This window comes from Glycine soja, chromosome 1, assembly GCF_004193775.1.
Source record: "Glycine soja cultivar W05 chromosome 1, ASM419377v2, whole genome shotgun sequence".
Taxonomy (NCBI): Eukaryota; Viridiplantae; Streptophyta; class Magnoliopsida; order Fabales; family Fabaceae; genus Glycine; species Glycine soja.
In genome coordinates this window covers 7,078,967-7,094,627 of record NC_041002.1, presented here as the reverse complement: position 1 = coordinate 7,094,627, position 15,661 = coordinate 7,078,967, and the positions used below count along the sequence as shown (strand labels likewise).

The following is a 15,661-nucleotide window of genomic DNA, read 5'->3' as shown; positions in this document are numbered from 1 at the left end:
TATATCCTAACATAATATTTAAAATTGATTCTTAAGTACCTATTTGAAAATTAACAAAAATAGGAATAAAATATGCTTATTAATTAAATGTCAATAAAATATGTAACGAATTGTCAACCAAATGGTCACTTTCAAACATAGAAGTGAAGATAGACACAAACGAATTTTAGATTGACTGTTAAATCAAACAAATTGATTTTAAATTTGAAACTTGAATATAGAAATTTGAAATTGTGACTTCCATATGAATATTTTAAATTGACTGTTCAACCAAATGAATTGATTTTATTATCCATAAATTAATTTCCATGACTGGTCCAAAATTATGTGACCCCGATATAAACAACACCACAGTGTAAAGCTGAGTGAAATAGAAATGCAACTATTTCCTAAGTATGAAGCTAATTAATTTTCCGTAATAGAGCAATCACACATATTTCCATTAACAATAAACGGGAAAAAAAATGACAAATTGATATATAGAACGATATAAATATAATAAAAAAATTGACACAAATGTTAAACAAAAGTATAAAGTAATCTTAGCATAGGAGTAAATTTTAATTTAAAATATTTAAATTTTTATGAAATTATAAGACCCACAAAATTATAATAAGTAACTCATAAACAAATAATTATGTAATATAAATGGTCTTAGGAATCTATTAAAGAAAATAAAGAGGTTGTTGCACTAACATTAGTTTAATATTAATCCCTCAAACTTCCTAATTGATCATTATTTTTTTATGATTGAAAATGAAAATTAAACGTTAACTCATCATCCTAACATTTTTCTATTTCTCTAAAATTTATTTATTAATTCAATAATTTATTGTTATACAGGTTTCAACTAAAGTAACGTGAACACTGTTCTTTTTAAAATATATAATAAAATTGTATATATATGAAATCCAACCATTAAAAAAACTACATGAAATTGATTTGATCAAACACTCAACATGACTCATATCATCTATCGTTAATAAAATACAATATTAATAAAATACATTGTCTAGAAATCATAATTATTAAATTACAACTTTAAACTGTTAAAACAAAGTAACATAAAAATTTCTTCATCAATCAAATGGGGTCATCATCACTCCAATTTTGCTGCTTCCTGATTATCTATATTAATGAATAAATATAATTCAAGCTGCGAATGTTGAGAGCCTCTGCATCAAAATGTAAATTGAAATCCCTGTAACCCAAAAAGAAGTCCAAAACTACTATATTCAATCATCTGACCATATAAATAAAGGATGACATATATGTGATAATAAAGCATGTCATATATTTGAAAATCAAAGCTGAAAGTGTCTAACTCAAAGGGATTGAACAAATATAAAAATATAACCCATTGAAATAACTCAGCCAACATTAAAGGAAAAAAAATATAAAGGCATAACACCCAAAAAAACTTAAGCTTTTGGGTTGCGAAAAATAAAAAAAATAAAAAAAAATTACCCAATGGTCCAAATATAAATCCAAAATGCAAACGCAAATTGTAGAAGGCTCATAAACACAAAAAAAATTTAAGTTTTTTGCAGTGCGAGAACTCAGTAAACAAAATAAAGGGAGAACACCCAAAAAAATGAAAGCTTTTGTCTTGTGAAAAATCATAAAACCCAAAAAAAGTGAGACATCGGAGAAGGCTCAGGTTCACAAAAAAATTGAAGCTTTTGTATTGTGAGAAACAAAGAAACAAACAAAACATAGTCAGAGAATCAAAGAAAACAAACCTGTATGAAATAAAAATCGAAGCTTTTTGTAGATAAAAATCACAGCTTTAGTGTCTTCTTCTACCTTCTCTGCATACAGTAACGAAGGTATTGTGAGAAGTCAAAAAACAAAATAAAAAAAATTTAAACTTTTTGTAGTGTGAGAACTCAGAAAACAAAATAAAGGGAGAACACCCAAAAAAATGAAAGCTTTTGTCTTGCGAAAAATCATAAAACCCAAAAAAAGTGGAACATCGGAGAAGGCTGAGGCTCACAAAAAAATTTAAGCTTTTGTATTGTGAGAAACAAAGAAACAAACAAAACGTAGTCAGAGAATCAAAGAAAACAAAACCTGTTTGAGATAAAAATCGAAGCTTTTTGTAGATAAAAATCACAGTTTTAATGTCTTCTTCCATCTTCTCTGCATACAATAACGAAGGTATTATGAGAAGTCAGAAAATAAAATAAAAAAATTTAAACTTTTTGTAGTGCGAGAACTCAGAAAACAAAATAAAGGGAGAACACCCAAAAGAATTAAAGTTTTTGTCTTGCAAAAAATCATAAAACCCCAAAAAAATGGGTATAAGAAAGAATGAACACATTTGAGAAGGCTAACGAAGATGAAAAAATTTAACTATAAACCAAAAAAACAAAGAAAATGAACCCGTACTCGTGGAGTTTTCAGATAAAACCTACAGTTGTAGTGTGCTCTTCCACCTTCTCTGCATGAAATAGAGGTTAACTAAAAAAAATGTAAGCTTTTGTATTGTAAGAAACAAAGAAACAAAGAAAACGTAAACAGAGAAACAAAGAAAACAAATCTGTTTGAGATACAAATCGAAGTTTTTTGGAGATAAAAATCGCAGCTTTAGTGTTCTTTCACCTTCTCTGCATACAATAACGAAGGCAATGAGAGAAGTCAGAAAACAAAATAAAAAAATTTAAACCTTTGTATTGTTAGAAGTCACAAAGAAAACGAACCTGAACTCAAAGAGTTTTGAGATCAAAATGACAACTTTGGTGTGTTCTTCCACCAAGAACACGATATAGAAATGAAAATTTGGAGAGGAACGCAAATACGATATCGTTGTCATGGAATCTGAGATAAAAATCACAATTTTGATGTAAAAAATCACAGCTTTAGATGTAAAAAAACAGGGAGAATGAAAAGATGGAAAGAAAGACCAGAGAAGGGAGAGATAGCAATTGGGGAGAGAGAAATGAGAGAGTGAAAATGGTAAAAAAAAATGGTGCTTGAGATTTATGAAGGACGACATAAGGAAAAGACGTACAACAATAAATGAAAATGTTAAAACGTGTGTCACAATAAATGTTTGGCATTTCGGTTACCCAAGCGCATCTGGAAAAAGAGAACATATTGAAAAGACTTGGAATTGGAAACGCATCATTTTGTAGGTCATTCACTTTAGTAGAATGTGACATTTTTGGGCGGGAAAGTGGGTTAACTGCAACGTGACACTAAACATCCAGAGCCTTGTTTGTATAACGATAGATGATAACAGAAAATTGTGTTTTAGTAAAAAAAAAATCTTGTATGTTTTTTAAAAAAAAAAAAATCTAAGCTGTCCCACCCATGTTGGCAAGACATATTTCAGCGCCGCTTGTCTCGTTTACGTTGTTGTGTCAGTCATTATCGCTGTCGTTATCACTTTCACTTTTGCAATAAACAATGGAAGCAGTGTTGCGGTTTCCCCATGGTAGTAGCATACCCGTATCTTATTTTCCTTCCAAATCCGCCATTTTTCTCAACAAAAGCTCTCTTTCCATTAAATTGTGTCGAGTCATTGCTTCAACTGCTTCCTCTTCTCCCCCTCCTTCCTTTCCAATAAGGTGCTTTTTTTTCACCCACGCTTCCTTTTTTCGATGATTTCTATTATGTTTCTGTAAAGTCAATACATGATTATTATGTGTCATGCCATTGATAAATGTTGTGATAATGCCCAGTGAGCTAATTGTCTAACCTATGTCCTCTTTTGTTGCTGAACAAGGCTTTTTCGCTTCATGAATTTTATGGCTTTCGAAAGACATCTCTTGTAGGTTCAGATGTTATGGCCTTCATTATGCATTTGGGTATGGTGGAATGGATGTCACCAATCTCAGTTCACTCATTTGAATTTGAAATCTGGGTATCCAAAAATCTTGTCATTTCTAATCCGCCCGTGTTTTCAGATGAAGATGCACAAAACAGTTCATCTAAATAATGGATTATGTTACATTCTATACTATGTTAAAGAATCCAAATAATGGAACTTAGTGAGTATTGGGTTACCTTCAGTTCACTCAATTCATAATTGATTAATGAAAATACAGCCATAAAACTTGTGCTTTCAAGAACAAATAAGCATACATAAGGTCCTTCTCTTTCTGTGTTTATAATGCATGCATACACAAAGTATAATGTATATCTGCATGTGTATATGTATACACACACACACACACACTTGTAATCTCCTATCCACAGAGCAGCTAGAGACTTTTGACCAGAAGAATGCAAACATATAGATGTTCAACATTTCGATGCTCTCTCAATGCTTTAAGCTTTTGGTTTAATGATGATTTATTAATTAATATTATTTCTGAATGTCTTTATCTTTAAATTGTTAAGGTCCCTCTGTGGGATCAAGTGAGAGTTTCTTTTACAAAAGGATATAAACCTCTTTCATTATGAAAATTGGGATTGGAATCTAGAATTTCAGCATTGAGAAATGGAAATTACAGCAGTTAGGTAGAAACTACAACAACTGAAGTCTCTGAATTCTTTCCAACCTCCCAAAATTTATCCTTCCAATTTATATTGCCATTTGCTACAAATGAATTCCCTCCATCTCCCTCTAGACTATCAGCACGAATATTCCCTTTATTTCTCCTTATGTTCTCCTTACCCCAATGTGTTAATCCTCCCTTTCTTTTGAGTTTATCAAAATAATGATAATTTAAGTCCTCGATTCACTTAAACCTTAGAAATGGATAGTATTTTGCTATCATGTAGATCAACTTTGAACAGTTTCTTTTTGTATAGACATACTGGTAAAAAGAGGGTGGATGAGAGTAAGACCTTGACTTTAGACGGCATCAGGAACTCTTTGATTAGGCAGGAGGATAGCATAATAGTCAGTCTTTTGGAGAGAGCTAAGTATTCTTACAATGCAGATGCATATGACAAAGATGCATTCTTCATGGATGGCTTTAATGGGTCTTTGGTTGAGTACATGGTCTTGCAAACTGAAAAGCTTCATTCACAGGTTATTACAATTCTGAGACAGTAAAAATATGGAATAGCAAAGAGTCATGAAATCATCATTTAACTGATTCTGCTTGGCTTCCCTTTGGAAATAGGTGGGAAGATACAAGAGCCCGGATGAGCATGCTTTCTTCCCTGAATGCTTACCTGAGCCAGTGCTTCCACCTTTGCAGTACCCGCAGGTTTTGGAATTCTATCTTCTTTCATTAGATAAAAATTCATTTGGTGAGAAACAGGTTTCCTTCTTCTAGCCTCATGAGAATAGTTAAGCTTTCCCTTTTTTTTTATAAGATAGATGGGTGAAGATTGGTTAATGATTGTGCTTGTACTTACTCTTTTTAGTGAGAATGAGAGACTGTTTACTACCTATTGGCATATCATAATCATAGTAGTATATTAAAAACTTCGTACCCCATTGCCCAGAGGCTCTTCGCTATGCGAAGGTATGGGGGAGGGATGTTGTACGCAGCCTTACCCTTGCATATGCAAAGAGGCTGTTTCCGGATTCGAACCCATGACCAACAAGTCACCAAGGCACAACTTTACCGCTGCACCAGGGATGTAGTATATTAATGTCGCATTTAAAAGTGAAGCAACTTCAATTCTTATTTTGAGAGAACCAGCTGCTGTATAAAATGGGGGCATCACCTCTTCAATTTAAAATATTAAATTCTTATAATGCTTCAATAGGAATGCCATGTGTACTTAGTTTTTTGTGTTATGAAGAATACTTGATTGTTTTGTTGCCCATATGTTACACGTGAGTCATCTGTGCTCAAAACTCAAGAAACAATACCTGTATCTGTTTCTCTAAGAAAATGTTGTGTTTACGATTATATTTTCATATGTCCATAAAGATAAAGTCATAAAATTGTAAAATAGGGAGAAGAAAAATGGACATAGAATTTAACTTGATTTGATCTACAAAGAATTATAGGCCTACTGTCATGGGTCAAATCGAGAGAAAATCCGTCAAATTGCTAAAGATTCACCAAACTTTGCGTGCACTGCACCATGAGCGTTTTTTGGATTAAGTCGCATGTCAAGCCTAGCCCATGGAGGACATACAAGCCACTTTATAAAACATACTTTCTTCCACTTGATTGTCAATGCCTGTCTATAGTCCATACATTTTAGTTATTCCCTAATAGTAACTCCTTCAGTTAACTAAATGATTATCTGTCAATAAAAGAAAATAGTGTTCCTTTTTTAGCTTATGCGTTGTATTTCTGATTATATTTTGACTAATCTACCTTCAATTGTTCCTTGTAATTATACTAGGTTCTGCATCACTGTGCTGATTCTATCAATATAAACAATAAGATTTGGAATATGTATTTGAAGGATCTCCTTCCAAGATTGGTAAAAGCGGGAGATGATGATAACTGTGGATCTGTTGCTGTTTGCGACACTCTTTGCTTGCAGGTACTAATTAAGCTTCTTGTGTTATAGAATACTTTTTTATTATTTTCAAAACTCTATAAGAAGCTGAAGTGTGATAGTTACAATAAACTCACTAAAGAGGTTTTAGATTGTTTATATACAAAATCATAAATTTAGCGCGTCATTTATACTAAAACTTGGACCAGCAGGAAACAATTACACTTTACACCTTTCACCTTCCTACTACAAGTCCATGAGCACCTACTTAAAAATTAATATTATCCTAATTATATAATAATATTTAACTTTCTCAACATTCCCCTTCATGCTAATTCTCACAAACATCAATCCCTATACCATAAAAACTTGTGTTGTTAGGTGAAGGAGCATGGATGTCTTTTTTTTGTTACATTTCTAGCTCACCTCCTAAGGGGTTGGTCTAGTGGAGCAAGGGTCTTGCCTATAACAGGTCACAAATTCGTGCTCTCTCTCATCTCTTTGGAGCGAGGTAAATATAACTACCTTTATAAGTTCTCTTTGAGTCTGGGGGCTTTCTCGCCTTGAAGTGAGACACCATCATGCCTTCCTCCTAAATTTTAAGAATACCCTGGCCTAACGGTAAAGTTGTGCCTTGGTGATTAGTTTTTTTTCTAGCACACCCCCTCATAAAAGAGCAATGAATGATTTTATATTACATCTTAAACATGTCCCCTCACACGAGTCCTTTGGCTTGAAACATGGATGATGCATAGGCTAACCCTGCCCTGTTCTGAAATCAATGTTATCAATGGCGGAAGGCCAAGGCTTATGAATGATTTTACATTACATCAGTTAGTCATTGAGGAAGCACTGAGGAGTTATTTTTCTAATATTATTTTTCCTGATTTGTTTTCTTATCTAGTTCGGGTTATTAGTCTTAATGTATTTGTGCGTTTGGGATTTTTCTAGTAATACTATTACTATAATAACACTTGACCTTACTATTAGTCTAAAAAGGACCGTTGGGATAGTATTTTGTTTCACATCATCATGCATTACATCATAATAATATTGTTAATTGTAAGTATTTCTTTTATCTTAGATGCTTTCCTTCATGTACACTTAAGAAACTCAATTCATTTGTAAGGATCTTTTTCTAGGTAATAATAAAGTGTAGAGGGAGAGGAGGTTGATTCTAAGGCTGCGCACATGCCACAAGCCTCAGCAAGAACTTGCTAAGGATCTTTTATCCCAAAGTTGAAATCTAATGGTGCTTAGACAGTTTTAACCATTAGTATCAATTTGTGTGCAAAAGAAGCTCACTTCTGTTGCACTTAGTACTGAATGTAGAGTATATGCACCTAAACACTAATATAACGTTCAGCTCATTGACTTCTGAAACATGGTCCATTAAGTATCCTGAGTAACAAAATGATTTAGCTAAGTTTTTAATATTCTAGCTCTACTTTCTAAAGTTGATTAAAGAACAGCTGCTAATAAACTTTACAAGAAATTTACAATTAATAACAGTTCACTGTACTCAATAGTGTAAGAGCATCAAGTGAGTGGTCCTTTAATTCCCATTCTTGACTCTCTGAGCATTTGATATCATAATCATGTAACGGTAGTTCAGTACAAATTCCGAGTTTTCGCTATAATGCTTCGGCACCATTACAGGCTCTCTCAAAAAGAATCCACTATGGCAAATTTGTTGCTGAGGCAAAGTTTCAAGATGCCCCTTCTGAATATGTAGCTGCCATTGAAGCGAAAGTAAACTTTTGCATACCTGATTCATTTTATTTTCCATTGTGATTCTAGATACCATACTTAATTTTCTGATGCTACATTAATCCATGCTTCACAGGACAGGAAACTTTTGCTGGATTTGTTGACATATGAAACAGTGGAGGAATTAGTCAAGAAGAGGGTAGAAATTAAGGCAAGACAATATGGCCAGGTGGTGAAGATCGGTGAAACAGGCGATATAGCCACTCCTGTGTATAAAATCAAGCCAAGTTTGATTGCAAATCTTTATGGAGATTGGGTAATGCCTCTCACAAAAGAAGTGCAGGTAGAGTACTTGTTGAGAAGACTTGACTAAACAAAGAAAAGATGACCCAAACAGAATATGCATGGTAGGGTATTTGTAGTTATCAGTAAGGGATGGCCTGGGACACTTAGACTACTTTGTAAAGCTTAACACTGGACAACAATGGTGCTTTTCTGGTTAGAGATGGGTGAGTATTTATGAAGCTAGTTTAATGCTTAAGTCAAACAGCAAGACAAAATAAGGATAACTGTCTTTGTATACAAATAAGCGCACTTAAAAACATCTCTTAATGTATGGATGGTATGCTTATCTAAGTGTTTAGGCTCAACAAGGACATATTGTCCACAGCCTCCCAATTATGCAGTTGATATTATCAATTCAATGTGGGATGAGACAAGTGATTAAGAATTCCGTACAAACTCCCCCTTTTTTTATGTGTGGATTTGAATCCTTAAAGCTTTTATGCCACTTTCTTGCTTGGTGGACAACTCTCTCCAAGCAGATCTCCTAGTGCCTAGTGCCTAATTGAGTAAATGCAATTGGATAGAAATACTTATGATTCAAACTTGTTTAGTAATCTTCTAAGTGGACATTTGTTGATAGTTTCAGCGTGTTATTGCCACTTTCCTTATGGTACTGCGATGTCTCTCCATTTTATCACTTTTTTTCAATGTTTTTTAAAATGAGACTAGTGATTAAATGGGTGAAGATATTGATTCAAAGTTCAATGGTTCAACTATAGTTGAACTGGTTATATTTGCTAATATTATATGATATTTTAAGTAATAAACTAATGAATATAAAAAATTAGGATCTAAAAAATTATAAATGATTAAATTATATGTTTCATAAGATAAAATTAATCATAATTGACAAAATAATTTATGCTATGATATATTTAAGTATGTATTTTTATTTATCTAAAAAATACTTTTGATTAAATAAAAAAATAAAAATGTATATAAAAAAATTGAAAAGACGGATTCAACATTGGTTTTAGACCGGTTTGACCGGTTCTCTCTGATTCTAAAATGCTCCAGTTTTATGGGGGTGTTCGGTCGGTCACCAAACCAATTCCCAGTTAAAAATATTGTTTTTTTCCTACCAAAAACAACTATATAAGTATAAGATCTAAGATATATCTAATAATTGATAATTTAATTATGCTACCTGTGTCCTATATATAAGACCTGTTTTGCTTTATTGTTTGTCTATTTTTATAAAAATATCTTCTAATTGTTTGATGCATTAATTATTTGTTTTTTATAATATCTTTAATTAATTACACTCTCTCTTATTAGGATTGGAGGATAAAAGAAGTCACATTAGTTAATTAGGTGAAAAGCAATTATATGAAGAGAGAAATGAAGCATTATCTTGGAAGAGTAATAAAAATTATTGATAAATTTAATGTGATTAATCAAATTAATCATTTTTCTTAAAGGGTGTAAATAAATTGAAAGGATCTGATATATAGGAATGGAGGTAGTCGATATCTTCATTATTATGGTGACCAATATTAAATTAAATACGCTAGGCAACTTGAGCTTGGTAAAGATGGGTAAAAAGTTTTAAAAAATGTGTTATATTTGCTATTGATTGTTAGCATTTCCCCCCTGCATATATTCACATTTCACAGGTCGATGTGTTTAAGATGGTCTTGTATAGAGGCAATGCGGTACCCAAAAATGAAGGCATGCAAGTAGGTGAGAACAGGGAAGTATGCTAAGCAGTAATTTTTGCTTTTTTTTTTGTTCCAAAGCAATACAAAATAATTCTCCTCCACCTAGACACATTAAAAAAATGTTTTTCAGGAAAAAATTCAGGTTTGAAAATTTTTGGCTCTTAGAACCTGATCTAATGATATTATTTCAAAAATAAATCGTTGCACCAAAGAGATGAACAATTGGAGTAGAGCTCTAAGAAGGCAATACAAAGACCAAATTGAAGTTTGTAGACATAAGCTTGATGTTATCCGCCAATCACATGATTCTAATGATGTTTTACGTTTTTTCCAAAGATCCAAGAAAGCTAAAAATCCTTATATCTCAAGAGTAGTCATATTGGTGTCAGGGGCAAAAGTTCTATGACCAAAAGATGGAGATATCAATTCAAAAATTTTACAAATCAGCAAGTGTTTGGAAAACCACAAATATCATTTCTTCTCTCACTCATGAGGATGGAACTTTGGTCCATAACCTCAAGGATCTGCCTGATGTAACTACTTATTTCAATAATTTGTTTCAAGCTAAGAATCAATTACCAAGTAATCAATTACAAACTGTTACTACAAGGAACAAAATTCACTTCTCTTGAAATTTGGCAAGAATTATCAAATGAATCGATTACCATTTTAATTAATCAATTACATAAGCTAGAATGAAGTCTTTGTGGCTCAAGATAATCGACTACCACATTTAGTAATTGATTAGACTGTCTGGAAACTTTTAGAGTTCTTCATGTGTTGAAATAATCAATTACCACATTTGAAAATTCATTTCTTAACCATAAAAAACTTGAGAAGCTCTTTCTGAAATGAGATAATCAATTACCACAATCTGTAATCGATTACCATGTTTCTGGAAATGTAGAACAAAGAGGGATTCGAATGAATTAAGCGATTACCACATTTGATAATCGATTAATGAATTAATCAATTACGACATTTGATAATCGATTAAATCAGTTTTATCTGTTAAAATTATAAATACCACATTTGATAATCGATTAAATCATTAGTGACTCTTGATTCGATCTTATCTTTTAGAAAACACATTCTAAGAATCATCTAAGGGTATTATGCATTTCCACAAGGGATTCATGTTGATCAAGATTCATTCATTCTTCATGATGGTTTGATAATCAAAGGAAAAGCTTGAAGATGTTGTGATATGCACATCAAGGTGTATTCAATCTAATTTCGATTACTTTCTAAATTTTGATCTTGATTAGGGTTATCAACGGTTTGTGTTAGTTGATAGGGTTTCAACTTCTAATCCTTTTCTTGTAGGGTTCAAGGGAAGAGTAGAATTTTAGGGAATTGCATGTGCATGGTTTTGTACTTGGTTCTCTATTAGTGGAAGTTCTAAGGGGTCTTAGAACAATTGAATGTAAGTCCTCTTGAGGACTAAACCAGTATAAATTCTAAGTGTGATTCTCTCTTTCTCTAAACCTTTATTTTGTTTATCAATCTTGATAATGGAATTGATATGAAAGGGACATAAAACTTTGTTTTTCATTTGTTTGTGTATTAATTGTTTTCATTGATTGAAAATTTTTCATAACAATTTTTTGAGAAAACCTTGATTACAATGAAGGGTATGGTTTAATTGAATTTAAATAACGATTAGGTAAATATTTTGAAAAGAATATATTCACCCCCCTCCCCTTTCTAGATTTTTGGTTATTCTAACAAAATGGTGATTTAGTTGGGCACATATCTCCAGGGAGAGGTTTAAGGCAAGGCGACAAACTATCACCTTACCTTTTTATTCTTTGCATTGAGGGACTCTCATCACTTCTAAAATATCGTTAGAGGAAAGGTGAAATCCATGGAGTGAAGGTGTGCAGAGGATCTTCTATCCTCTCACACCTATTATTTGTTGACGACTATTTTCTTTTTTGCTAGGCAGATGAAGGAGAAACAAATATTCTAAAGAACATTTTGGATTCTTATAGGCAAGCATCAGGCCAAATGATCAATCTCCATAAATCTAAAAGTTTCTTCAATTCCAACACTCCCACAAATGTAAGGCATGAAATATCTTCTTCTTTGGGAGTTTCAGAAATGATTGGATCAGGTAGATACTTCGGGCTACCATCTAACATTGGAAGAAAGAAAAAAACTATTTTTGGATACCTCAAAGACAGACTCTAGAATCACATCAATCACTGGTCCACTAAATTTCTTTCAAAGGCTGGTAAAGAAATTCTCATAAAGTCAGCTACTCAATCCATCCCTACTTATTGCATGAGTTTTTTTTTTTTTTTGTTTCCTTCCACTATACAAAATGAATTAGATAACATAATGATTTCTTTTTGGTGGGAAAATAAAAAGCAATCAACAAGAGGAATGCATTGGTTAGATTGGGAAAATTAACAATGAAAAAAAATCAGGGAGGTACGAATTTTAGGCACTTTCATGCTTTTAATCTTGCCATGCTAAGGAAGTAAGGTTGGAAACTGATGACCAACCATGATACTATTGTTTCTAAGGTTTTCAAAGCTAAATATTTTCCATCAAAAAAAATTGGATGCTCCTCTTAGACATAATCCAAGTTTTGTTTTACATAGTATCAATGCTTCACGAGTAGTGGTGAAGGAAGGTATGAAATGAAGACTTGGAAATGACTTCTCTGTCAAAGTTTGGAACCAGTTGTGTCATCTTCCCAAGGACACCAATGCATCACATCTCCTCTTATATCTAGTCTTGAAGATCTAAATATGGGTGACCTTATTGAACACGAGAAAAATGCTTGGAACATAGATCTTGTTGACACATTTTTTGATGCTGTAAACTCCAACTGAATTTAGCAAATGCCACTCTTCAACATTCATGCAGAGGATGAGTTAATTTGGAGGTACAATAACAATGGTTCTTACAATATTAAAAGTTTCTATCATGCTATTATGAATAACATCATTGATAATGACCACTTGAAAGTTCCTGGACCATGGATGACTATTTGGAAGCTCAAGAAATCACCAAAAAGAAAGCATTTTGTTTGGAGATTCTTAAGAGGTTATTTACCAACAAGGAAAAGGCTTATCAAGCATGGAATTGAATGCCCAACACACTGCCCATTTTTCTCCACCAACATAGAAAATGATTGGCACCTGTTTGTGTTGTATGTGGTCTAATATTAGTTGGTTAGTTGGGGGGTTAGTTGACAGTCTTAGGTAGTTATTTTTCTGTTATTTTGTTAATAACAAAAGGCATGTTATCACATGTATATAAGTTATGTTTTTTTGTTAATAAAAGAAGATAGCTCCATTTTGTTCCCAATTTTTTGTTTTCACAACAAATTCAAGTGGTATCAATAGCTGAGTTGAGATCCTAAGAGAAAAGAAGGAAGAAAACCATGGCTCTTGCAAGAATGGAGATAGAAAAATTTGTTGGTGGAATAGATGATTTTAGCCTATGGCGGGTGAAGATGAATCCATTGCTCTTTCATCAAGGCTTGGATGCAGCACTTTTAAAGGAAGCAATCGCAAAGATAGAAGAGAAGAGACATGCAAATGTGACAAAGAAGGCTCACAGTGCAATCTTACTCAGTCTTGGAGATGAAGTGCTTTGGGAAAAGGCTAAAGAAAAGTTTGCCAAGGCGGTTTGGGATAAGCTAGAGGATTTGTACTTGAAGAAGTCCCTGGCAAACAAATTATATCTCAAGAAATGTTTGTATGCTTTGCTGATGGAGGATGACAAGCCCTTGATGAAACATCTGGATGATTTCAATATGATCATCTTGGACCTTAAGAGCATTGACGTAAAGATAAATGATGAAGATCAAGCCACCATTCTATTGAGTTTTCTTCCCAAACATCATTCTATCAATGGATGAGGTCAAGGCTGTGTTGAATTCAAAAGAAAATCAAAAGGAGAATGACTCCAAGAAGGAAAATATTGTTGAAGGGCTCATTGCAAGTAAAAAGAATCAAAAGAAGGATTTCAAGAATAAGAAATCAAAGTATAAAAATAAGAAGAAGAAATGTTTCCTCTGCGACAAAGAGGGACACTTCAAGAAAGACTGCCCAAACAAGTCAAGGTTCAATGAGTGGAACAAGCACAATGCAAATATGGCTATGACTCAAGAAGGATATGACAATGTAGAGGTTCTTGCTGTATCAGAAAAGGATTCTCAAAAGGAATGGATCTTGGATTCAGGGTGCTCATTCCACATATGCCCCAATAAAGGTTGGTTTGAAAGTTACAAGCAAATAGATGGTGGTATTGTACTACTAGGAAATAACAAGTCTTGTAAGGTTATTGGGATTGGTTCATTAAGAATTAAAATGCACAATGGAATAGAGAGAGTGTTAGAAGATGTGAGACATGTTCTAGAATTGAAGAAAAATCTGATTTCCTTAGGCATATTGGACAAGAAGGGTCATGGCTACAAGTGTGGTCGTGGTAGCCTTGAAATCTATAAGGGGAAGAATTTGATCATGAGAGGAGTAAGGAAGAATGGATTGTATTCCTTGGTTGGACAAACAATTATTTGTTGATTCTGCAAATATTGTAATTGATGACAACACACAGTTATGGCACCACAGGTTGGCACATATCAGTCAGAAAGGGCTGGATGAGTTAGCACAACAAGGTGTTTTAGGGCAAGGCAGGATTGAGCCACTAAAGTTTTGTGAGCATTGTGTGCTGAGCAAGGCAAAGAGGCAAAAATTTCCCACCAGCACTTATTCCGGCAATGAAGCTCTTGATTATGTGCATATAGATCTATGAGGACCATCAAGAACCGAGTCACATGGAGGGGCAATGTATTTTTTATCCTTAGTAGATGACTTCTCTAGAAAGGTTTGGGTTTTCTTTCTAAAACACAAGAATGAAGTTGTCAAAGTGTTTGAAGAATGGAAAATTTTAGTTGAAACTCAAACAGGAAGAAAGGTGAAGAAATTAAGGACAAATAATGGACTTGAATTATGTGATGAAAGGTTTAAAACCTTATGCAAATAGAATATTATTGCTAGGCACTTAACTATGAAAGGGACACCACAACAAAATGGCTTGGTGGAAAGGTTCAACAAAACCATACTTGAAAGAGTTAAGTGTATGTTAAATCATGTTGGTCTGCCAAAGTCCTTTTGGGCAAAGGCTATAAGCATTGTTGTGTATTGCATAAACAAAAGTCCATCAACTGTCATGGGCTTTAAAACCCCACAGGAAGCTTGTAGTGGCATGAAAGCTAATTATAGTGAGTTGAAGACATTTGGTTGTATTGCTTATGCTCATCTAAAGCAGGATAAGTTGGAACTAAGGGCCTTGAAGTGTATCTTCATAAGCTATCCATAAGGAAAGGGATACAAGCTATGGTGTTTGGAACCTGGACACAAGAAGTGCATCATCAGTAGAGGTGTAATGTTTAATGAACTACAAATGGAAAATTTAATTATGCCATTCAAGTCTAGTGGAAGTCAGAGTTCACAGGTTCCGGTGAAGTCTGAAGAGAGTCTGACTACTCAGACTTATGAGGAATCAATTGGGGCAAGAAACAAGTGTGTCCCTGCACCTGGACAAGCAAATGAAAAAGTAGC

General features: G+C 33.3%; 1 protein-coding gene and 1 long non-coding RNA gene across 3 annotated transcripts; one reads left to right on the top strand and one right to left on the bottom strand.

Moving 5' to 3' along the window:
• Nucleotides 1-992: 992 nt before the first annotated feature.
• On the bottom strand, nucleotides 993-2,931 carry LOC114402255. The gene is made up of 5 exons (XR_003664406.1): nucleotides 2,703-2,931; nucleotides 2,392-2,609; nucleotides 2,074-2,142; nucleotides 1,743-1,811; nucleotides 993-1,201 (listed from the first exon to the last, which is right to left on the bottom strand). It is a non-coding gene; the product is annotated as an uncharacterized LOC114402255 (long non-coding RNA).
• Nucleotides 2,932-3,321: 390 nt separating this feature from the next.
• On the top strand, nucleotides 3,322-8,837 carry LOC114411782 (chorismate mutase 3, chloroplastic-like). 2 transcript variants are annotated; one of them, XR_003666526.1, is made up of 7 exons: nucleotides 3,322-3,572; nucleotides 4,762-4,984; nucleotides 5,079-5,165; nucleotides 6,265-6,408; nucleotides 6,745-6,874; nucleotides 8,023-8,115; nucleotides 8,210-8,347. XR_003666526.1 is itself a non-coding variant. In XM_028375477.1 (6 exons), exons 1-6 carry the CDS (start codon nucleotides 3,412-3,414, stop codon nucleotides 8,444-8,446), a joined length of 945 nt encoding a protein of 314 aa, XP_028231278.1. In that variant the 5' UTR covers nucleotides 3,342-3,411; the 3' UTR covers nucleotides 8,447-8,837. The 2 variants fall into 2 exon arrangements, 1 of the variants encoding a protein (XP_028231278.1); XM_028375477.1 differs by lacking the exon at nucleotides 6,745-6,874 and having other exon boundaries at nucleotides 3,342-3,572; nucleotides 8,210-8,837.
• The last annotated feature ends 6,824 nt before the right edge of the window (nucleotides 8,838-15,661 follow it).